At 36.4% G+C, this 24276-nt stretch overlaps 1 protein-coding gene across 1 annotated transcript in view; it reads right to left on the bottom strand.

Moving 5' to 3' along the window:
- Positions 1–24276, bottom strand: part of LOC149787951 (uncharacterized) — a 58130-nt gene that overhangs the window by 5535 nt on the left and 28319 nt on the right. The window contains exons 5-8 of the mRNA XM_089974215.1: positions 23712–23842; positions 23163–23281; positions 17797–17929; positions 5643–5739 (exon numbers count right to left, since the gene is read on the bottom strand). Of these exons, the coding sequence (XP_089830341.1) occupies positions 5643–5739; positions 17797–17929; positions 23163–23281; positions 23712–23842 (480 nt within the window). The remainder of the gene's footprint in view (positions 1–5642; positions 5740–17796; positions 17930–23162; positions 23282–23711; positions 23843–24276) is intronic.

The raw sequence follows: 24276 nt of genomic DNA, 5'->3' as shown, positions 1-24276 counted from the left end.
AGTGGCTGGATTTCTGACGTAGTGTTTTTCGGGAGGTACGAAACTTTGATCTTGCCATCACTGCTGAAAAGATTTTCCGCTGGGGGGTGGGCAGGGCAATTATCCAGCAGGAGGAGAGTTTTTTCCTCCAGCTTGAGTTTTCGTAAATGAGCCCGAACATCTGGAACGAATGTTTTGTGAAACCAGTCGTCAATCATGGAGCTATTCATCCAAGCATTCTTGCTGTTAGTGTACTGAAATGGAAGTGCCTTCATATTTACATGATGAAAACATCTGGGAGCTTTCGATTTTCCAATCATCAGAGGTCTGACTTTGTGGCTGCCAGACTTGTTAACACAAAATAAGAGAGTCACTCTGTCCTTCCTCTTCTTGAAACCTTCTCGTTTGTGACTGTCAGTCTTGGTTGCAAGGGTGCGATCGGGTAACATTTTATAACATAAACCAGTCTCATCGCAGTTGTAAACTTGGTCGGCTGTGTAGTAACCGTCCTCCAGCAACTTTTTAAGCCCAATCGGGTAGGAATTGGCAGCCTCTTTGTCAGCGGAGCGGATTTCCCCAGACACAAGAACTTGGCTGATAGCGTGCCTTTTCTTGAATCTGTCTAGCCAGCCATTACTCGCCTTAAATTTGGAATCATCTCCATTGATATGGCGATCAAATTTCTCTGCTTGGGCTTTCAGGATTGGGCCAGAAATTGGAACACCTTCTGAGCAAGCTTGTACAAACCATTGGTACAAAGCTGAATCTAGGACATTGTCATTAGCTAACTTAACCCTTTTACGCTGTAAACCAGTTTCCTCTTCAAGAATGTTGGGTAGACTACGGAGCTTTCCTTCATCTGTTTTCCACCTTCGCAAAGTGGACTCGCTGATTCCTAGATCTCTGGCAAGCTGAGTTTGTTGTTTGCCCTTCTTTAGTTGATCTAGGGCATACAGTTTCTCTTTAGCAGAAAACGACTTGCGTTTTTGAACTTGCTTTTCCATAACAGTAAAATATTTTTTTATATAAGCAAACAACGTACACAGATAAAGCTCGATAACTAAGTAATGAAGGCCTGCAATGGTTACGAATCACTTTTTATATAAAACAAAATTAAGCTGAATGGATGTACAATTTCATACCCTTTTAATTTACAGATGATAAAGTGGATATTATTTACTTTCAACTGTTTGTTGTTTGATCACACCGCCAAGCACAGCATACATGTTGGCGGCTTTCGTCCTTTGATGTTTATTAAATTGTGCGACTCTTGTATCAACCACAGCTTTGTCTGCTGCTTGGCTGTGATTGCAGTTAAATAAGAAGCCCATGTCGGCTATTGTTTGAGCAACGACTGTATTCAGATTTCATGGAAGACAATCACAAAGATGATTTACTGGCTTTACTCATGGATCCGTAATAAGTAACACTTCCGATAATGTTTACTTCGGCTTAACAATTCAAAAACCTAATGAAACCAGTTTTCTCTTCTAGAGTAGAATACGGAGCTTCACCACAATCTGTTCAAATTGATAAATTTCAGAAGCCAAGCGTTGTACACACTATTTCTCGTACGTTATATATATCGTATTATTTTAGAATTCATACACGATCACTTCTCCAAAATCACTTAAAGAACCTGGATAAATTGTTAAGTTCCGATCGTTTATTATTAAAAGTCATACGCGAATTCTTCCACCAAATTATAATAAACGTTTTACACACTATTTCTCGTACGTTAAACAAATATTTTCACGGTCTGATAAAAATACACGTAAATGAATTTCAAATTTCAGGAACCATGCCACGATCATATTATTTTAAAAGTCACAACTAATCTCATGCCCAAAATGAAGTTAATTTCTTGTTTTGTTTTTTTTACTTTTCTCCAAATTTTTTTTCTCCATGTGTGAATGAATATACGAAATTTCGGGAGCCATGCTACGACTGCGTTATATCCGAATTCGCGTTATGGTGGGGCGCGTTATAGCGGGGTTCCACTGTACTAGCAAATGTTTTACCCTTTGACCTCTGTGAACCTATCTATTACATCCCTTTAAATTGGATGTGACAGATCAGAAATAATTGTGGCATGTGGCATGTTCCTGTCTTTTTTTAATAACAGTGGTTGCTGTATTGAGAAAATGCAATTTGCATTTTTTAAATAATTCATATTTCTTCGTGCAGTCGGGGAGGGGGAGACGTGTGGTACTTTGCTACTAATGAAAGCTGTACATGAAAATTATTCAAAAGGACTATTTTGATGCAAGCAATACAACCAAAATTAAATCATCTAATAATAATACCTATATGGTCTATTTGGTGGTACTCCAAAAATGTTATGTACTTCTCACAGAGTGACATTAGTGAGGTGAAGTTGTTTCCATTTGCAACATGCAAAATGAAGAGAATGAAAGCACACCTCTATGCTACTTTCATGTACTGTGGCTAAAAATTATTTAACACTGTCCTTGTGGAAACTGTACATGATCTAAGCACTCAACTGACTAAAATGGCTGCCCCTATATGCTAAACATATTGGACTGAACTACACTTAGTAAGGTAACTTTATAAGTCATTCAAATAGGCAAAACCAATTTTACCACAGTATGCAATACCAGATTCTGAAAATGCAATGGAAAAAAATAAATAAAAAGTAAAAACCAAACTGTTATGAGCTCATTATTTTAAATTTAGCTTTGAAATCCAGGAAGTGATAATGTCCATGGGGAACTAACACTTGTTTGAAAGGTGCATATCTGAAGTAAAGCCAAGCTGTATACCCTGTAACTCAAATTACATTCATCATACAGCAAAATCAAGGGAATTACAAGTTCCTTAACAATGCCTAACACATACAAGATCTCTTTACAATTGCCAGGATAACCATTGAGACAACTTGGGAAATTCTTTTTCATTTAAAAATTAAACCCTATGCAAAATAGGTACCAGCAGACTACCATCAATGAGACCCTTCAAAAAGCAGCTCTCATATGGTTCTTACTGTGATCTACCAAGACCTTTGAAGTATTCAGAGCAACATCCCTGAGGAAGTGGAGCAACTCCACAGAAATAGCAATGAATGTGGACATAGCATGCCTCGACATCTTCACAGGTGCCTTCAGTTGGTGCTTTCAAATGACTGTGGCAGCCCAAACAAAGATTGACGTGCAAAGCTATAGTTACATGAGTACAAGCCTTAATCTACAGTGCCACCAGAGTTTTGACCTGGTGGCCCAGGTCCCCACTAAACTCCCCACCAGAAATACACCAGTGTACAAGGAAGGGGATTTAAAGATGGATTGAGCATGCAAAAACAAATATGGGTGTATGCTGCCCTGGACAGTCCCTCCAAACTAGAGAGGGTTTTCTTTTCCTCTAAGACCAAAGGCTTTGGACACAAGTTTGGTGGAGAACGTACTAAATATCACTAACTGCCATAGTGAACATTTTGTTCCTTCTCAAATACCTGAACTAACAGGTGAGAAGATGCAAGGATCGGAAGGGAGAAGTGACTTGCACAGCCAGTTCCTCATCAAACCCTATAATAGCCACCAACACAAGAGGACATCACCATCCTCCATTTGCTTTTTGGAGGAGGCAGAGCTTCTCATACCAATGTCTCTGTTGGGCTCCTTCCTTCGGGAAGGGAGATCTGGGAAAAGGGGGTATTCTTGTCCCTCAACTTGTGGGGATTGACTGGGCTGCCATTACTTATTAGGACAAGAATATCTCAAATCATCAAGGGCAAAATACAGCCAGTGGTCCAATGAACTAGTTTTATCAATTAATTTATAAAGTGTGACTTCAAATATCATTTATCCGGCCTGTGCCCTGGAGGAAGTTGCACACAAATGATCTAGGAGAGAGGACCAGCCACACCCTCCTCTTTGTTTAGATCCACTTGAGATGAAGCAGGCTTGAGTCCTGTAAAATCCAGTCTGCTTTTGAGGCCAAGGTATGGACATCCATGGCACTTTGAAGGGGAAGGCAGATTTGCTTCCCCACATACTGAAGTGTGTGGACAGGGACATAGGAAAGGGGGAGATTCTGCTCCAATCCCCATCCCTAGTCAGAAAAATACATGACAATCTGCTATCCCTACTGGGATGGATCAGTGGCATAGAGACAGTGTGGATATCTATCCAATCTGTGTCCCCAAACGTATGACTAGTGAACAGTGACGGAATGTTGGAAAACATGTTACTTGTGTTGTAATACCAGTGACATGTTATTGGTCAAGACTGGTGACGATGACAATCTGATGTTTAAACTACAATCAGACATTCCATAGCAAGATTACTGCTTTTCCTTCAAAGGGAGGCATGATCTGCTCTCTGGGCTGCTGACGCTGACAGAGTACTGCAACTCTTTAGAGCCACACACTTTTCTACTTCTCTTGAGATAGATCCTATACTCTCCTGGGACAAAAAAGTCATATTTTGAGTCCAGGTGGACTTGTAACAAAACTGTCCCTCTGGGGAAACTTTTCCTCTATGGAAGAGGAAAATCCCATACACTGATGGAATTATGGAGATTAAGATCCCATACCCTCCTGGGATTGAGAAATATAGGAGGAAGAAGGGGGTTTCTTCATCCCTTTATGAGTGTGCTGACTCTCTGCAAGGTAAAAACATTGTCGGGCTACAGACAGCCATCTGTTCATAAGCATTTTTGTGCAGGACAAACATGTGGGGTGAGTATCCCATAGGGACTTCTTGTGCCCAAATTTCCCCACATTTCCATCCCTGACCTTAAAGCAGGGGACTAGGTTATGTTATACAATACAATTTCAAGCCATGGTACTTGTTTAAATAAAATAAATCTATCCAACCGTAAAACCTCCACAATCAAATGTTAACAGATAGACAATGCCATAACACGTTCATCTTAACACAGTGTAGAAGAACTAGAAAGGTGTCAGGACAAATTACATGCCCCTGCCACTGTGGCATAATAATAATAAAAACTTTCACCTTGAACATACAAGGGCAAACTACCCAGTCATACAGTGTTCATAAGCTACCACATATACATGCATATAGGTTGGATCCAACTGCAATTAACATGGACCATGATATGATACTGTATAATCTGCTGGGAGGTCAGGGTTGATGTTTGCTTTACTTATTAGTCCTAACAAGCTGCACAGACCCAGATCTATTGATGGCAGATCTAGGTCTGTGCAATTTGCAATTGGATCCAACTTTTACACGAGTATATAGTTTAGCAAACTGTATAGAGAAACAAATAAAACCAAGCTTCAAATAGGTTTTTTTTTTTTAAAATTCTTTCTACACATGGGATACAAATGAAGACAGTTATTAGCAGTCATACAACAAAAGAAAGACACAAGTCTTGTCGATATACAGAGAGTGAGGTAAGAAATCGTCAACATATACTTTACCATACTCATACAGGTGTGATATATATATATATATATATATATATATATATATATATATCGTAATGCATATACCAAATGCACTACAATACTATAGTACATTATCATAACATAATACTAATACAAAAAAGAAATTTGGGAGTATTCTGGATATTACTTATTACCATGTATGACTGTACATGAAATGCTGCCATTGTTTAAGAACAGCATACAAGCTAAAGGTTTCAGTATTTAAGTCTACCTTCAGCTTCATACTCACCATTGTCAGGTGTCACTATACCATGTCGCATTAGAAAATCTAAGATGACTAGTGCACAGTTGGGTTTAAATTCGTCTGAAACTATCAGAGTCTTTACCTGGAAAAAAAGGACAATAATTTAAAATCCCAAAAGCCACAAAACAAAAATGTTTAATTTAGCAATACAATTCAAGTATCAATAAACAGTATTTAATCCATCTCTCAGAATACAACATAAATCAATTATCAATAAACAGTATTCCATCTCTATCTCAGAATGCTGGTGGCAAAATCAATTGTCAGAAAACAGTATTCCATCTCTATCTCAGAATGCTAGTGGCAAAATCAATTATCAATAAACAGTATCAGACCTAACAAGATCGTCTCAGTAAGGCAGTTGATTTTTTTCAGTAAGTCTGACCAGTTTTCAGTAAAATGTAATAAAATATAATGTACTGCTACTGTCAAGTTGGAAAACTTGTATTTAAAAAGTTCGGTATTCCAAAATGATGCATCGATGGTAAAGATTGTGTTCATCTGAAAAGTTTGTAAAGTAAACAATTATACTTTATTTACGTCTAGTACAGTTACACAAACTTCAGTTCCAAACCCTTTGAAGCTCAATGGTTTGTTGCTACTATCTCCCAATTTGATGTAATTCTTGGAATTTTTTCTTCATTTCACATGATGACAGCAATCATATCTACTGCCATGTGAAAAACTCAAATTGACAGGTATTGTCCAATAAATGTAATTGTGTCCCTTCCTGCTTCTATTCAGTCAAATCTGAGTATTCATTTTTATTCTTCCGTACTGATTATCAAAACATTTTTATGACGCTTATATTTTCTTTTTGTCTTTAACATATATCAGTAGCAGGATGATATTTTTAAAAGAATTCTATAATCAACAGATTGATCATGCAGATGCTTTGCATGGAAAGCTATGTGTAGTTTAAAGTGTCTGAGGTACTACTGTACAGTTAGTCTGGTTCTCTAATTCCACTAAAGCTAATAAGAAACCTGGATCCATATAAAACAAGGATGAGCCAATTATCTGGATTTTACCGCAAGAATTGTATTTCTTTAGTTTTTTCCTTTTATTCTGTAAGTCCATATTTTAAGGGTCATTTTTGTCAGACTTAAGGCAAACTTGTAAGGGTTGGCAGGTCTGCAGTATTCCATCTCTATCTCACCATACTACAAACAAAAATCAATTGTCAATAAACAGTATTCCATCCCTATCTCTGAATACTAGCAGCAAAAATCAGGTATCAATAAAGAGTATTCCATCCCTCTCTCAAAATACTAGTGACAAAAATCAAGCATCAGTAAATCCATACCCCTCTCAGAATGCGAGTGGCAAAAATAAATTATCAATAAACAGTATTCCATCCCTATATTACAATAGTAACTAAAATTGTCAATAAACAGTATTTCATCTCTGTATCACAATACTAGTAACAAAAATTAATTACATGTATCAATAAACAGTATTCCATCCCAATATCACAATACTAGTAACAAAAATTAATTATCAATAAATAGTATTCCATCCCTATCTCCAAATACTAGTGGCAAAAATAAGTTATCAATAAACATTATTTCATCACTCTCTCTATTAGCAGTTTTCCATTCCTCTCTCAGAATACAACTGACATAAATAAAATATTTATAAACAGTATTCCAATTTCTCTTTCAGAATACTATCAAAATAAATTAATTATCAATAAACTTTATTAAATTCCAATCTCATAATACTAGTGAAATAAATCAATGTATTCTCAGAAACGAGGTAAACCCATATTAATTATGAAATTTTAATTCATTAGTACAATTTGTATCTACAGACATCTGAAGAAAGGGTGAATATTGTGTGCTCTCCAAAACACAGCACCCTTCAGGTTTTTGGAGGAAAATAAGCCCAATATGTCCTCCTATGTGTCAAAAGAGGCTACTAATGAAGACAGAAGCATGCCAGATGCACAATAGAAAAGGTATGGGTTTGATTGTACAGTCTGATTAGCTCAGGTCAGCTGGCATGGCATGTCTGTGGACAAGGCCCTTAACTCCAAATGCCTCAACACAAAACAGACCACTTGAGTTGATGTACTGTAACACACCAAACCAAACAAAACCAAAAACATTATAACCCTATGCTGGGGCCTTTAATGGGCTTTTCTTCTTTGCAATATGCGGCATAAGGAACCATACTTTTTTACACCAATGTTCAAGGCAAATGATTTTCCAAAAGGATGTGAATGAGAAACATTTCTGGTACCATGATTATATTTTCCTGCCTGTCCAGACAGGCTTGCATGTATATGTGTCAGCATCAGACTACTGATTATTTTACAGCTTGAGAACCAGTCTAGTAAGAAATATTATGAGATGCACCTGTTGGCATGTAAATGGATTCAATTTTCTTCCATTGTACATTTCATAAACTTCAATCTGTATACTACAGTTGACAACAACAAACAAAAACTTATTTAGATATCATGTATTTAATTTCCAAAAGACAAAAATGACATACAGAATTTTAGTGTGAGGCCATGTTATTAGGTACAGAATGGGAGTATCCCTGCTTAGGAGTACAAGACTAAGCTAAATAAAATGCTGCACAAAACCTGTATTTTCAGGCTGAAAACAATTTCCCTAACCCCGATGAATGGAAGCAGGCATGGTTTTTATTCCACACTAATAAAAACATAAAGTTCTATGAGATATGAAGTATTGGTCTGATCCCTGTAATATCATGCAACTCATCTGACACAGGTTAAGACAGCTTTCAAAGTTTTGGAAATGACTGGTGGTGGTTTGCCGATGTGAACAATGATTTTAAAATCTGGTTCCATTCCCTTCATGTGGAGCTTGGAGGAGGGAGGGACACTTACTATGTGCTAAAGACACCTATATCTTGCTATCTGCTAATAAAATGTATATCTTTTTATCTGCTAATGACATGTACATACTGGTATCTGCTAATGACACATACATCTTGTTAGCCAGCAATGACATATGTCTTGCTTCAGTGAATGACACCTACATCTTACAACCTAGAAATGACATGTCCTGCTATCAGTGAATAACACCTATATCATATTAGCTAGAAATGACATGAGTCTTGCAATCTGCTAATGATACGTACAAATGAATCCAGCCCTCCAAAAAAAAAGGTGGGGGATCTGTCTTTTTTATCATATAGTATATCTTTTTAAATAGACAAAGGGAAATAATAACTCTTAGATGAAATTCCCTTGTTTCTACTAGGGGGCCACCTGTATCCCAGATTGTACCAGTGTAAGCTTCAGCAAAATCTATAACAGAAATGCTTACACTGTGACTGCTCCACTGAAAGGATTCACTTCTTCATGTGTTTATACATGTGTGAGTGTGTGAGGGCTATCCCTTTGGGATCCAGCATCTGGCTATTGCCCTACATTCAAATGTTTCCCAGGTGAATCTAGTGAAGTTGCAAACTCATGCCACAGGCTGGCATTCTGTCTGGCCAGTTGCCAGTGGCACAGCAAGATTCAACTCCTTACTGGCAAGCCATGTCAGGCAAACAGAAACCAAAGAATGAAGATAAGGTGTGCCAACCAAGAAACTCCACTGTGTCTCAAATTTCAACATTATTTTCAAAGATGGCCCCTGGAAATCACTTGTATTTCATTTTGCAAATTCTACACGAGTCCTGTGTGAGTGTATTCTGATCTAATGACCAGTGGTACCCCTCTTCAATGGCCCTAATGACCAGTGGTACCCCTCTTCAGTGGCCCTAATGACCAGTGGCCTTTAGCTTTTTATAGTCAGAATCCAGAGGGAATGATGAGTTTGTGCTCAAAAGTAATATAAGTATTTACTATATGCTCATTTTTTCCCCCGTTAACTTTACATTGTCAGTATCGTTCAATATTCCCCGATACTGAACGCATGCAACAATACACATATAGCATTCACGTGAATGAAGAAACTACTTTCTATTGTAAACAAAGAATGACGCAGACACCAGCGCTTTTAATTTGCAAACAAATCATATACATTTGCGTAATAGGCTCTTTACGTTGTGGTTATTTAAATTTGTTACTGAATGAACTAAAACATGTTTCGTGGACTGCAAAAAAACCCAGCTGTTTTGGCACATTCTGCATTGATACAATGTTATGGATTTAGGCTAGCTACATTATATAAAAGATGGACAATTATGTCGTTACAAATAACATACAAGTGCATATACCATCTTCTTTATCTTGTGATAAGAATGGCAAAATAAAATATACAGTTTTACATCCTGAATTTCCTCAGAATGTTTTTTCTTAATTCTGCAAATCCGAATTACATGAGCCATGTCATAGGTTTTCAATGTGGATCACACATTTCGAAAGTGTGCTGTAATTTCGATAAGTGCAACTGCATCCTCCTTACTGCACTCAAAATGAAATACACATTAAATTCCATAGCATCTTTTTGAAAATTGCAATTGAAAGACTTCATATTTTTCCCACGTTATGATTTCAAACATTCAATGACAGAAACAGAAAAACATTTGCAGATGTAAACACGCTTCTCCCGCGCCACTTCAATCCGATGTATTTCATGTATTTGCACAGATGAATCCAGTCCAAAATCACAAACTTTCGTCGAATTGAAACAAAATACCAAAATATATTCACTCCAGATCAAATGGAAAAGTCATTGCAATGCGCATTCATTCACAAAATGACTGCAAATTTCAATTTTAACTAGACACGCCATTTTCTTTTGAAAGTTATGTCGACCGCGTGACTAAGTTCAAATTTATCTGGGCGGAGCTATGTGCGCATTAATAATGATGTCATTTTGTAATGTCAAATCTGCGCTTGTGTATTTAGATTGGAATACAGCATTCATTCATTTACGTTGTTTCTTGTAGTGTATTTTGTTTATATAATTAAACCTTAGGTAGAATAAAAATATGAGCATATAATAAAAAGGTTACTGCATTTGTATGGGAAAATATGAACTCGTTTTGTCGGAAGGATATACTGCACTCACAAGTTCGTGCAGTATTCATTCTGAAAACTCGTTCATATTTTCCCATACAAATGAAGTAACCTATAAATATCACTAACATTTGTTGATTCTTAAACTCAACTAAACAGCTGTTCCAACATGCCAATCAAGTAACTTTATTTCATACAAAGAAATAAACAATCTGATCATAAATACTGGCACGTGTTCCTTAGATGTTAGGTTCCATCACTTTCGTAATTTACTGGCTACTATTACAACTGATAGTTATCAAGATGACAAAAGCCACCCATTGAGAAGTACAGTATTGTTTAGCTCAATGCAGCCTGACATCCAATTGTCAGATAGTAAAAATGATATGTTAGCCATTATGGCTTCTCTTGCATGGATAACACAATGTACTTGAAAGGCAAAGAAAACCCACAAACAAAGTCAATCATGTGACAAGCTCACTTCTTTTGCAAATACTAAGCATTTCAGGAAATAAATATAAACTGCCAATGAAGGAATAGCTTGTTGAATAAAGTGCACAATCTCACCACAAATTCTCAGTTTCGAATGAAAATGAAAGCAATTCAACTAAATGAAAAGAAGACAAATCCTCAGAACTCTAATGAGAAATGTATCTGAAATATTTCAATGAATAAGCATTTTTGTCTGATGGTTGTCCTCCACGACTTTAAAATACCTGTACTTTTTACAATTGACTGAGATTTTTGTAATGTAAGACAGAAGAAATAAGAAATGAAAACAAGTGCATACAACAAATATAAAAATTGTTCGAAAAGGCAAACTTGTTTTATCAAGACAAAGTAAGAAGTGCATAATAAAATGAAATTAAACAGCGCAATAATTACACTGGCTAAAGCTTTAATATGGTAACTATGTCTTCCAATTGACTAATGGTCACTATGTCTTCCTATCTGCTAACAATAACTATATCCTCCTATCTGCTAACAGTAACTATGTCTTCCTATCTGCTAAAAGTAAATATGTCCTATCTGCTAACAGTAACTATGTCTTCCTATCTGCTAACAGTAACTATGTCCTATCTGCTAATGGTAACTATGCCCTCCTATCTGCTAACAGTAACTATGTCCACCTATCTGCTAACAGTAACTATGTCTTCCTATCTGCTAAAAGTAAATATGTCCTATCTGCTAACAGTAACTATGTCTTTCTATCTGCTAACAGTAACTATGTCCTATCTGCTAATGGTAACTATGCCCTCCTATCTGCTAACAGTAACTATGTCCACCTATCTGCTAACAGTAACTATGTCTTCATATCTGCTAACAGTATTTATGTCTTCATATCTGCTAACAGTAACTATGTCTTCATATCTGCTAATAGTAACTGTGTCTTTCTATCTGCTAACAGTAACTATGTCTTCCTATCTGCATAAGTAACTATGTCCTCCTATCTGCTAACAGTAACTATGTCCTATCTGCTAACAGTATCTATGTCTTCCTATCTGCTAACAATAACTATATCCTCCTATCTGCTAACAGTAACTATGTCCTCCTATCTGCTAACAGTAACTATGTCTTCCTATCTGCTAACAGTAACTATGTCCTATCTGCTAATGGTAACTATGTCCTCTTATCTGCTAACAGTAAATATATCTTCCTATCTGCTAACAGTAACTATGTCTTCCTATCTGCTAACAGTAACTATGTCCTCCAATTTGCTAACAGTAACTATGTCCTCCTATCTGCTAACAGTAACTATGTCCTCTTATCTGCTAACAGTAAATATGTCCTCCTATCTACTAACAGTAACTATGTCATCCTATCTGCTAACAGTAACTATGTCTTCCTATCTGCTAACAGTAACTATGTCTTCATATCTGCTAACAGTAACTATGTCCTCCTATCTGCTAACAGTAAATAAGTCTTCCTATCTGCTAACAGTAATTATGTCTTCCAATCTGCTAACAGTAAATGTATCTTCCTATCTGCTAACAGTAACTGTGTCTTCCTATCTGCTAACAGTAACATGTCCTCTTATCTGCTAAAAGTAACTATGTCCACCTATCTGATAACAGTAACTATGTCCACCTATCTGCTAACAGTAACTATGTCCTCCTATCTGCTAACAGTAACTATGTCTTCACATCTGCTAACAGTAACTATGTCTTTCTATCTGCTAACAGTAACTATCTCTTCCTATCTGCATAGAGTAACTATATCCTCCTATCTGCTAACAGTACCTATGTCCTCTTATCTGCTAACAGTATATATGTCTTCCTATCTGCTAACAGTAACTATGTCCTCCTATCTGCTAACAGTAAATGTCTTCCTATCTGCTAACAGTAAATATGTCTTCCTATCTGCTAACAGTAACTATGTCCTCCTATTGCTAACAGTAACTATGTCCTCTTATCTGCTAACAGTAACTATGTCCTCCTATCTGCTAACAGTAACTATGTCTTCATATCTGCTAATAGTAACTATGTCTTTCTATCTGCTAACAGTAACTATGTCTTCCTATCTGCATAAGTAACTATGTCCTCCTATCTGCTAACAGTAACTATGTCCTATCTGCTAACAGTATCTATGTCTTCCTATCTGCTAACAGTAACTATATCCTCCTATATGCTAACAGTAACTATGTCTTCCTAGCTGCCAACAGTAAATATGTCTTCCTATCTGCTAACAGTAATTATATCTTCATATCGGCTGACAGTAACTATGTCTTTCTATCTGCTAACAGTAACTATGTCCTATCTGCTAACAGTAACTATGTCCTCCTATCTGCATTAGAGTAACTATGTATTCCTATCTGCTAACAGTAACTATGTCCTCCTATCTGCTAATGGTAACTACATCTTCCTATCTGCTAACAGTAACTATGTCCTATCTGCTAACAGTAACTATGTCCTCCTATCTGCTAAGAGTAACTATGTATTCCTATCTGCTAACAGTAACTATGTCCTCCTATCTGCTAATGGTAACTACATCTTCCTATCTGCTAACAGTAACTATGTCCTATCTGCTAACAGTAACTATGTCCTATTTGCTAACAGTAACTATGTCTTCATATATGCTAACAGTAACTATGTCTTCCTATCTACTAATAGTAACTATGTCCTCCTATCTGCTAACAGTAACTATGTCCTCCTATCTGCTAACAGTAAATATGTCCTCCTCTCTGCTAACAGTAACTATGTCTTCCTATCTGCTAACAGTAACTATGTCCTCTTATCTGCTAACAGTAACTATGTCCTCCTATCTGCTAACAGTAACTATGTCCACCTATCTGCTAACAGTAGCTATGTCTTCATATCTGCTAACAGTATTTATGTCTTCATATCTGCTAACAGTAACTATGTCTTCATATCTGCTAACAGTAACTATGTCTTTCTACCTGCTAACAGTAACTATGTCTTCCTATCTGCATAAGTAACTATGTCCTCCTATCTGCTAACAGTAACTATGTCTTCCTATCTGCTAACAGTAACTATGTCTTCCTATCTGCTAACAGTAAATATGTCCTCCTATCTGCTAACAGTAACTATGTCTTCCTATCTGCTAACAGTAACTATGTCTTTCTATCTGCTAACAGTAACTATATCGTACTATGCACCAGTAACACCTATGTCATGCTCAGCGATCTGAAATTCTAATGACTCGTACTAGACACACTGTTGTGAAAATTAGCATTGCAACCAGATAAAGGTGAAATTTAAAAAAAAACTTTCTAAGGAGGTTTAATAACTTGTCAAAAAATATAATAACTTGTAACAAAAAGAAAACATTAATAAATACCAAATTATTCAATCTACTGGAAAAGGTGTCATTCTGGTTTTGGATCTGCTATTGTTTTAATGCAAGTATTATCCTACCTTGATTCACTGCTTCTTCTCAAAATAATTACTTACAAAAAATCATTTTTTCTTCAATATGTTATACAACAGAATTTCAACCAACAGCAGTATTTCCATTGTTTTTACAGATTAATTTAATAAATGATAAGCAGATTTACTAGTTAAAAAATATGTGGCACCTAAATGATTGGCATTTTTAGTAAAATCTCAGGGTGAACTTTTATTTCATCAGGTCCTTAATCAAGTATTTAGAGATTATAAAAGAAAATCCTTGTTGTTGCAACATCTTTTGGACCACGAGTAGCTGAGTGGTCTAAAGCGCTCTCCGTTACAGATCACTGCCATCTCACCTCTGTCTGCATGGGTATGAGTCTTGGATTCAGCCAACGTGGGTATGTGAGAAAGCTTGCCAGTAGCTTCTTGAGGGTCAGTGGTTCTTTCCGGGGATTTCCCGGGTTCTTCCTCCACCATTAATACTGGCCGCCATGTATAGCCTATCGTGTGCTGAAAAATGGCATTAAACCCTACAACAACAACATCTTTTCTATAAATAAACCTGACCCTAGAGTACAAATATTTTGTTCTGTAGGACTGATGTGTTAATTAGGGCATAACCGACTTTTGATCCGGAAATCGGATTCCACCGGATAGTATGAACTTCCGATTAATCGGAGTCGGACAAGGCAGGAACGACCGATTCGGATAATAAAAATAATAAAGTTGAATTTCTATAGCACCGTGTCTAACACTGCGTGTCATTCGATAGTGCGTTAATAAAGTTAAATAAGAAGTCAGAAAAGTCCAATATGGTCAACACAACGGGATGAAACGATAATACTTGAGTTAGACCGAAAGATTTAAATTTATTAAAATATATAATACAGTCCTACCCGTTTATGTCAACATCCTCAATAATGAAGGCATAATATTGAATACATTGACACATGCTAATGAGGTATTAAAAGAAAATGATTCTGCAAGAGGCCAACTTTATAGGACCAAACGAAAGCCTGTTTTATTTTTATTTTCCGCGACATTAAAGCATGGTGGCAAGATCAACTAATTGTTGAATAAAGTACAGGATGGAACTGGCCGCTTGCCGACATAAATGATTAAGGCGGGAAAATAAAAGCCTGGCGGCAAGATCAACTAATTGTTGAACAAAGAATGGGTCGGAACTGGCAAAAAAATAAAAAATTTCATGGATTCTTTGTGGCTTTGAACTTCGTTGCATTTTGCTATAGTCCTGCCATATCCTTCCCCTTGTGACATCGGTGTGATATGCAAAACGTGTGTAACACGGTTTAAAAAGTTAATTTGAAAAACCTTTAAATTTAGCATTTCCGATTAATTGAATCGTATCCGGAATCGGAAAAATTTCATGCCCAAAATCCGGAATCGGAAATCAGTAGAAAAATGCTAATCGGTTATGCCCTAGTGTTAATGCCACAAAACTATTTAGTTAAAAACACATTGTGTAAGAAACTAACATATATTACAGACCCCAGGCCAATTGTACAATTTAAGGATTCTTTTAGTAAGTCCATCAGATAGGTTTTCAGGCCTATTTTGTCTTGTGCTGTGCGACTATAGAATGTTTAAACAATTATGAAATCATAATGACCAAACAATGCATTGGATATTTATGGCTACACAGTGTTCAAAGAATAATTTTGTTGAACACAGGCCCAGGGCTGGTGTCAAAAAATAAAAAAATCCACAAGCCCGACTCCAATTTCCATATGCCAAAAAACTGCCCATTATTTTAATATTATTTGTTGTATAATGTTGCAATTGGTACACTTCAAACAGGAAAAGATAAAAACTTATTAAATTGACTTGTGTGTTTATTTTGGATCCCCAAAAATTAAATGTAAAGCAATGTTATCAGCCAGCCATGTCTAATTTCTCAAACAATGTCCTTATTCAGTGGATCAATGTTAATGTCCATTAGCATCTGATGCATGTGTTAATGTTTTACACTTTTGATGTTGTTCATAGGTGCCACTTAATATGTTTAACCAGTGTTTCATTATACTAATGGAAGCATGAGCAAGGGACAGCTGAAATATTATTCATAAACTTTAACTTCAAACAGCTTGAACAATGCAATAGAAATTAAACAAGACCATAACAAAATCAAAATACTTAAGTGTTATTAACAAAATCATTTTTAGTCTGTCTTTCCTTTTTTTTATATCTTGAATCCATCAAAGGATCAGCAAATTTTAATCAAAGACTTAAAAGCCACTACTTGATACATTTATTATTTTAAATACCTCAACAAACATCTCACATCTGGCCTAAACTTTCCAGATTACAACAATAAAGTAATCAATTAACATGCTAGCCTTCATCCCATTACACTGTCATGCATATTTCACTGGTGGTAACCATTGCTGGAACAGACTTGGTACCCACTAGACTGGCTCTAGCTGGGTTCTTGCACAAAAATATACAAATTGGTATTTTAGAATCACATGTATGTTAAAACCATGCGAGCACTAATTATAGAAACTCATGCAATCTTTATCCCATTCATAGATCAGATTCTTCAATTTCTACACAAAGTTTGCAGCTTTTAGATACAAGTATAATAAATGATCTTCATAATGGTCTATACAGGTAGTTAAATAATTTACTAGTCTTGTAAGATCCTGAAAATAAGTTTCCACATTTTGTCAGCATGAGCAACGTTTTCTCAGACAAATGAGCTTTTTTTTGGACAAATGCAACAGGGATCTTACATAGAATACAGGAGGGGCCTGATTTGAAATTAAAGGTGCCCTGGCATTGCATTTTTTGAGCACTGGTGCCTTACATCCAACATGTAAACTCAGAAAATTACCATTTGAGAGTTTTGAGCTCATTTGTCACTCATATGTGGCAAATGGGGCAAAATGAAGATGTCTTGCATGGTAACTACATCTTGCTTTCTGCTGTCAAGCCAATATCTTGCTTTCTACTATAACACCAATATCTTGCTTTCTGATTTAACACCAATATCTTGTTTTCTGCCATAACACCAATATATTGCTTTCTGCTTTCACACCAAAATCTTGCTTTCTGCTATAACACCAATATATTGCTTTCTGCTATAACACCAATATCTTGCCTTCAGCTAGAACACCAATATCCTGCTTTTTGCTTTCACATCAATATCTTGCTTTCTGCTAAAACACCATTATCTTGCTTTCTGCAACATCAATAACTTGTTTACTGCTATAACACCAATATACTGCTTTCTGTTCTGATACCGCTCTCTTGCTATGTGCTAATGACATCTGTGTCTTGCTATCTGCCAATTCATATTCAAGAATAAATGTTCAATTACCTCTTCTATTGTGTGCAATGAAAAGCTACCAACTTCTCCATCAGTATTGTTAGGTTCAAAGTCCTCAGACAGTTCCAGGTCAAAGACAAATTGGCATTCAGGATGGACTCCTCTGCTGTCTTCATAACAGTAGCTAAAAAGACAATCAGAATTTAAGTTGGTACCAAAAAAATATTTAAGTCTATAGATCTGCAGCTGTATTGCATGTCCAAAGTAATTTTTAAAACTGATTCCCTCCATGTGGCTGATGCTTAGTGGTCAAGAAAATTTAACGTAAGTCATGAAATTGATATAATAACCCTATCTACACCATGGCAGATCAAACAGATATACTGGTGCTTTGTCCTAGCAACATCTATTGAACTTCATGAGTTGCTTTCCTTAGTATGTAATGCCAACTAACCAGTAGCATTGTGCATTGTGCACTGGCTGAAAATGGTGGTGGCAATTGACCTAAAAAGGATACTTTGTGAGTTTAACATTGTTGGTGTAGGGTTTAACGCCATTTTTCAGCACATGGTAGGCTATACATGGTGGCCAGTATTAATGGTGGAGGAAGAACCCGGAAAAACCCTGGAAAAAACCACCGACCCATGAGCAGCTACTGGCAAGCTGTCTCACATACCCACATCAGCCGAATCCGAGACTCAAATCCACGCAGACAGAGGTGAGATGGCAGTGATCCGTAACGGAGAGCGCTTTAGACTACTCAGCCACTCGGGGCCCCCAGTTTAACATTGAAAGTATGACTATGTACCAGAGGGAAGCCATTAGGGATCATCCATTTAGCACGTACGCAAAGAGGGGAGTAACCCAAATGTATATGCTTGCGTATGGGGGGGGGGTCTACTGATAATGTACGTAGGCATAGGATATGGGGGGGACCTCGATAATAATTTTTCTAATTCGTAACCTGTTCAACTGGGTTCAGTCAGCATTTCAATTTTAGCGGACACTAGACAAAATGTTTAAATCATGCAGCTTATTTCTTTGATGCAACCAGACATTCAACGTCAGTGGACTGTCTGTTTTATTAAACACATTAATATTATTAATCCTTTTATGGTTTTTGCATAGATTAAATATAGGCCGCCCTATAGAATTTGGTGGGGTGCAACAAGTGTACTTACGCAGGTGGTGTGCGAGTACAAAAGTATGCATGTGTACGGGGGTGGGGTGGGGTGTCAAGCTTTGCCAGATTTTTGTGTACATATTAAATGGATGACCCCTTACAGGTCTATTTGAGTGAAAGGTATTTGTGCAAACATGGACCGGCAGTGGAAAATTGCTTATTTAAATTGTGTGCTCCCCTTGTCTCGATCATGTAGGAACAGTGTTCAAATTTGAACAACTTAATTTTCACTGCCGCATGCAATGAAATTCACAGACTTAAACACATAAATATCTGCTCAACACACTAAGGTGTAGATAGGGTTATCATATCAGAACCTTAGCTAGCAAAGATAACTTGGAATCTTTTATCTGCCAACATTTGAAATCATCTTAAATACTATTAAGAAACCCCAACATGCTACACTTTGTCCAGTTCCACTTGTGTGGCCTTTACACTCAATCCTAAGGTTATAGAGGGCATCTGGAAGAAGCTTGATCAAAGTCCATTACTAATTACTCAATTTATCATTCTTACAAGCATGTGGCAATAAATGGACCACATATATCTCAAAAAGCTGAAGCCAGGCCTATCTAAAGGCTTGGGTTTTAAGAAACAAAAGTCTTTTAAAAAGTCTGACCCTCTCAACAGACTGAAAAGAATTTCCAGAAATTCAAAATAAAACTTTTCTTCTTTTTAAACTGGTGAGTACTAAAACATCTCTGATATTGCTGAGGAACTTTGACATACTAAATTGGGTTTAATAAAAAGGCTTACTTTTCTGACTTAACAGGTTCCCCAAATACCTGTAAATATAGGACAATATTTTGTCTCATGGGCACTGACTATGAACTTGTCACAATGGATAAAACAGGGTCTTCCAAAGGGACTGATGCTCAAACATTTCTTCTTTTAGTTGCATAGTACTGAAATTACCTCTGATCTTCTTCAGCAATAACAATTTCAAATTACCTGCTGTGGTGAATATACAGGATGTCAAATTGGCACCATTTTCATTTTGGACCAACTTGATATCATAAGAAGACTATTGGTGAAAAACCCATTTTGATACAACTATCCATATTTTCAAGATAGCCACCAAGGTGGCCAAATTGAGGGTCAATCTGCATCATTTTTATTAAGGACCAATTATACACCATAAGAACTCTTCTGATTAAAACCACATGTCAAAATGAGGCTGCATTTAAGAGGAGTATTACCAACAGAATTGTCATAATTGCCATATTGGACATTGGCTTTGTATCATTTTAATTTAGGATAAAAAGACCTTTAAAAAAGCCTTCTGGTTAAACCCCATGATGATATGACTCTCATTTCTGCAGGAGTAACAAGATTTCCAAGATGATTGCCACATAGGCCATATTGGATATCCAATGCAAACCATTTCCAAATAGGCAGCAAAAAAAGTCATCTGATGAAAGCACAATGGTGATATGACCAGCCATCTTGAAGTAGCGGCAATAACATTTTCAAGATGACCATTGTGGCAGCCATATTGCAGGTCAGATTGGTACCATTTATGACTAACTAGACATCATAAAAAGTCCCATTCAAGGAGGAGTCACATGATAACAAGTTCTCAAGATGGCAGCAGTGGTGCCATTTTCATTTAGGACCAACTAGACATCACAGGAAGTCTTCTGCTGAAACCTTAATTTCAACATGAATTATGTTCAAGAATTTCAAGATGGCTGCTGTAGTGGCCATATTAGACACGAGATCAGCACCATTTACAATTATGACCAACAAGACATAAAATATTTACAAATGAAAACACCACTTTATATTCAGGACGAGTAGCAAAATTAAGATTTTCAAGACTGCCACATTGGCACCATTTTCATTTAGGACCAACATTATAATAAGTCTTTCAATGAAACACCCATCCATGTTGATATGACCATCCATTCAGAAGAAATAGAAATAAAAAATATTTTCATTATGGCCACTGTGGTGGCCATAACAGACATCAGATTGGCACCATTTTAATTCAGGATAAAATAAATACCATAGGAAGAGTAGTGACTAACATTTTCAACATGACTGCTGTGGCTGTCAGATTAGCATCTTCGTCATTTAGGACTAACTAAATATCACAAGAAGTCTATCAGCAAATATCCCATGTTGATAAGATCTGACCATCATTGAGGAGTGGTAAAAAGACTTTCAAGAAGTCCAAGCTGCACCCATTTCATTTAGGACCAAAATGACTTTAGGATGAATTTGTGTGTGAAGTTTCAAGGTAATCTGACCAAATGTTTAGGAGAAATAGAAATAAAAAATGTGCTAATGTACAGATAACAGACAGATGATTGACAATGGACAATAGACAACAGGATATCCCAAAAGATTCTGTGACCAACTTTTCTTCAAGAATTCTTCTGGCTACCAGATTGTCAAATTATTTTCATTTAGTACCAACTGTCACATCATAAGACTTCTTCTGGTTACCAGATTGTCAAATTATTTTCATTTAGTACCAACTATCACATCATAAGACTTCTTCTGGTTGCCATATTGTCAAATCATTTTCATTAAGTACCAACTATGACATCATAAGACTTCTTACTACCAGACTGTCAAATCAGCACCATTTTCATTTAGTATCAACTGTGACATCATAAGATTTCTTCTGGTTACCATATTGTCAAATCATTTTCATTTAGTACCAACTATGACATCATAAGAGTTCTTCTGGCTACCAGATTTTCAAATCATTTTTTATTTAGTACCAACTATGACATCATAAGACTTCTCCTGGCTACCAGACTGTCCAATCAGCACCATTTTCATTTAGTATCAACTATGACATCATAAGACTTCTCCTGGCTACCAGACTGTCCAATCAGCACCATTTTCGTTTAGTATCAACTATGACATTATAAGACTTCTGGCTACCAGACTGTCAAATCAGCTTCATATTCATTTAGTACCAACTATGACATCATAAGACTTCTTCTGGCTACCAGACTGTCAAATCAGCTTCATTTTCATTTAGTACCAACTATGACATCATAAGACTTCTTCTGGCTACCAGACTGTCAAATCAGCACAATTTTCATTTAGTACCAACTATGACATCATAAGACTTCTGGCTACCAGACTGTCAAATCAGCACCATTTTCATTTAGTACCAACTATGACATCATAAGACTTCTTCTGGCTACCAGACTGTCAAATCAGCACCATTTTCATTTAGTATCAACTATGACATCATAAGACTACTCCTGGCTACCAGACTGTCAAATCAGCACCATTTTCATTTAGTACCAACTATGACATCATAAGACTTCTTCTGGCTACCAGACTGTCAAATCAGCACCATTAGTCTTTTAGTGAAAACCCCATGTTGATATGACCATCCATTTAGGTGGAGTAGTGATTACAAAATTTTCAAGATATTTATATATATATATATTTATATATATTTCATCCAAAACCACTTTTATTATTATCATCATCATTATTATTATTGTTATTATTATTATATATTATTGGAACAAGGTCTGCATGAAACAGTTGACTTGACCTCACAGGATACTGAAGATATATCTGAATTCTATTTTACTGATCAGGCTGATATTTAAGCAAACATTGTTTATTTAAACATAAAAAAATTAATGAATAAATATCCAGAACAATTTTAGTACACAGATCTAGATTTCAAAACTTAGTTTTAGACCTGTCCAAAATTTACTATAAAAAAGCGTTATTTTCTTTGCATTTATTTATGTAGATATCGTGAAAAATCTATGAATACTGATTCGCAGAAAGTAATAAACAAATTAGTTACCTTTTCTTAGCACACTGCCTTATATGGTATTTGTAGTAAAAAAATAGTGAAAGATTTTCCCATGCACTGTTTAAATGTATGGAGCTCTTAACAAAACCCTAATAAGCACTAACATACCTAATGGGACCAGGCCTCTAATATGCACTAATATACCTAATGGGACAAGGCCCCTAATAAGCACTAAAATACCTAATGGGACCAGACCCCTAATAAGCACTAAAATACCTAATGGGACCAGGCCTCTAATATGCACTAACATACCTAATGGGACCAGGCCCCTAACAAGCACTAACATACCTAATGGGACCAGACCCCTAATAAGCACTAATATACCTAATGGGATCTGGCCCCTAATAAGCAATAACATACCTAATAGGACCAGGCCCCTAATAAGCACCAACATACCTAATGGAACCAGAACACTAATAAGCATTAACATACCTAATACAGCCTACAGATTTCAGATTCTTCAGATATCTGTCCTCAACAGAAGCCTCCTCCTGACATTCCTTGATGGCACACTCCATAATCCCTAGGCCCGAGGCCAAACCACCAGCACACTGAAATTTACAACAAAGACAATGAAATTAACAAGAAAGATTCTAAGGAACATTCTGGTAGGTTCCGTTCACAGTCTAGAATATTCAAAACATCCCAGATTGATTAGGCACAGTGTCTGGGTCTTGTTTCAAAGGTTCTCTTCAGGCAGGAGGCGACATCAGAAATAAGGTTGAATCAGTCACTAGGTTATGTCAAGATGGATATCCTTGGTTGCATTCAAGATCTGAAACCTTTGTTGCCATGTACTAATCCTTGTGAAACACGTACCAAATGTGATCACTTTTATTCAATCAGTGTGGAATTCAAGTTACAAGGAAAATATAAAAATGGGCAGAGGATGCATGCACTAATTCAATCAGAGATGGACATGACTGACCACAAGATATCCACAAATCTGCAGATATACAACCTGCACGTTCAGGTCATTACCATGTTGTCAAGCATGTCCGGGTATGTTGGCTTTGTCTTTGACCTCCGTCCTAGCCACATCATCAGCTGACCAGCCTTGTCATAGAAGTACCCATTAATGTGGACACCATACTGCATTGTTCCAAACAGACCTGACAATAAGAAAGAAAATTAAATCCATGTATTTTGCCCTCTGCATCTGCTTAAGAAATAATCCATTATGCTTTCCAACTTTCCTAAATCCAATGCAATCAAAAGAAACTGAAAAGCTGTTGGCAGCATTTTTCATTCCAATTTAAACTTTATCAACATTTCAAGTTTCTATTTTTATAAAGTGTAAATTAGCACACTTTAAGTTGCATGTTCCAAATTTGTGAAACAAATTTAATGACCTCAACAAAGGCTTGCTGATATTCTTGTATGTTATTGCAAACAAGTTTCAAAAATGTTGAAACAATGACAAGAACATCTACTTCAAAATTTAACATACTTATTGGAATACTGCAAACTGTACAATGAATAATAAGAGATGCCTTAGAGCTTAATGCCAACTTTCGTACTCTTGATGTAGATGTTTGGCGTTAAC

Source organism: Sinohyriopsis cumingii, chromosome 11 (assembly GCF_028554795.1).
Source record: "Sinohyriopsis cumingii isolate HCF-2022 chromosome 11, ASM2855479v2, whole genome shotgun sequence".
Taxonomy (NCBI): domain Eukaryota; kingdom Metazoa; phylum Mollusca; class Bivalvia; order Unionida; family Unionidae; genus Sinohyriopsis; species Sinohyriopsis cumingii.
Note: the sequence above shows the minus strand (reverse complement) of the source record. Positions and strands in the feature narration are given on the sequence as shown.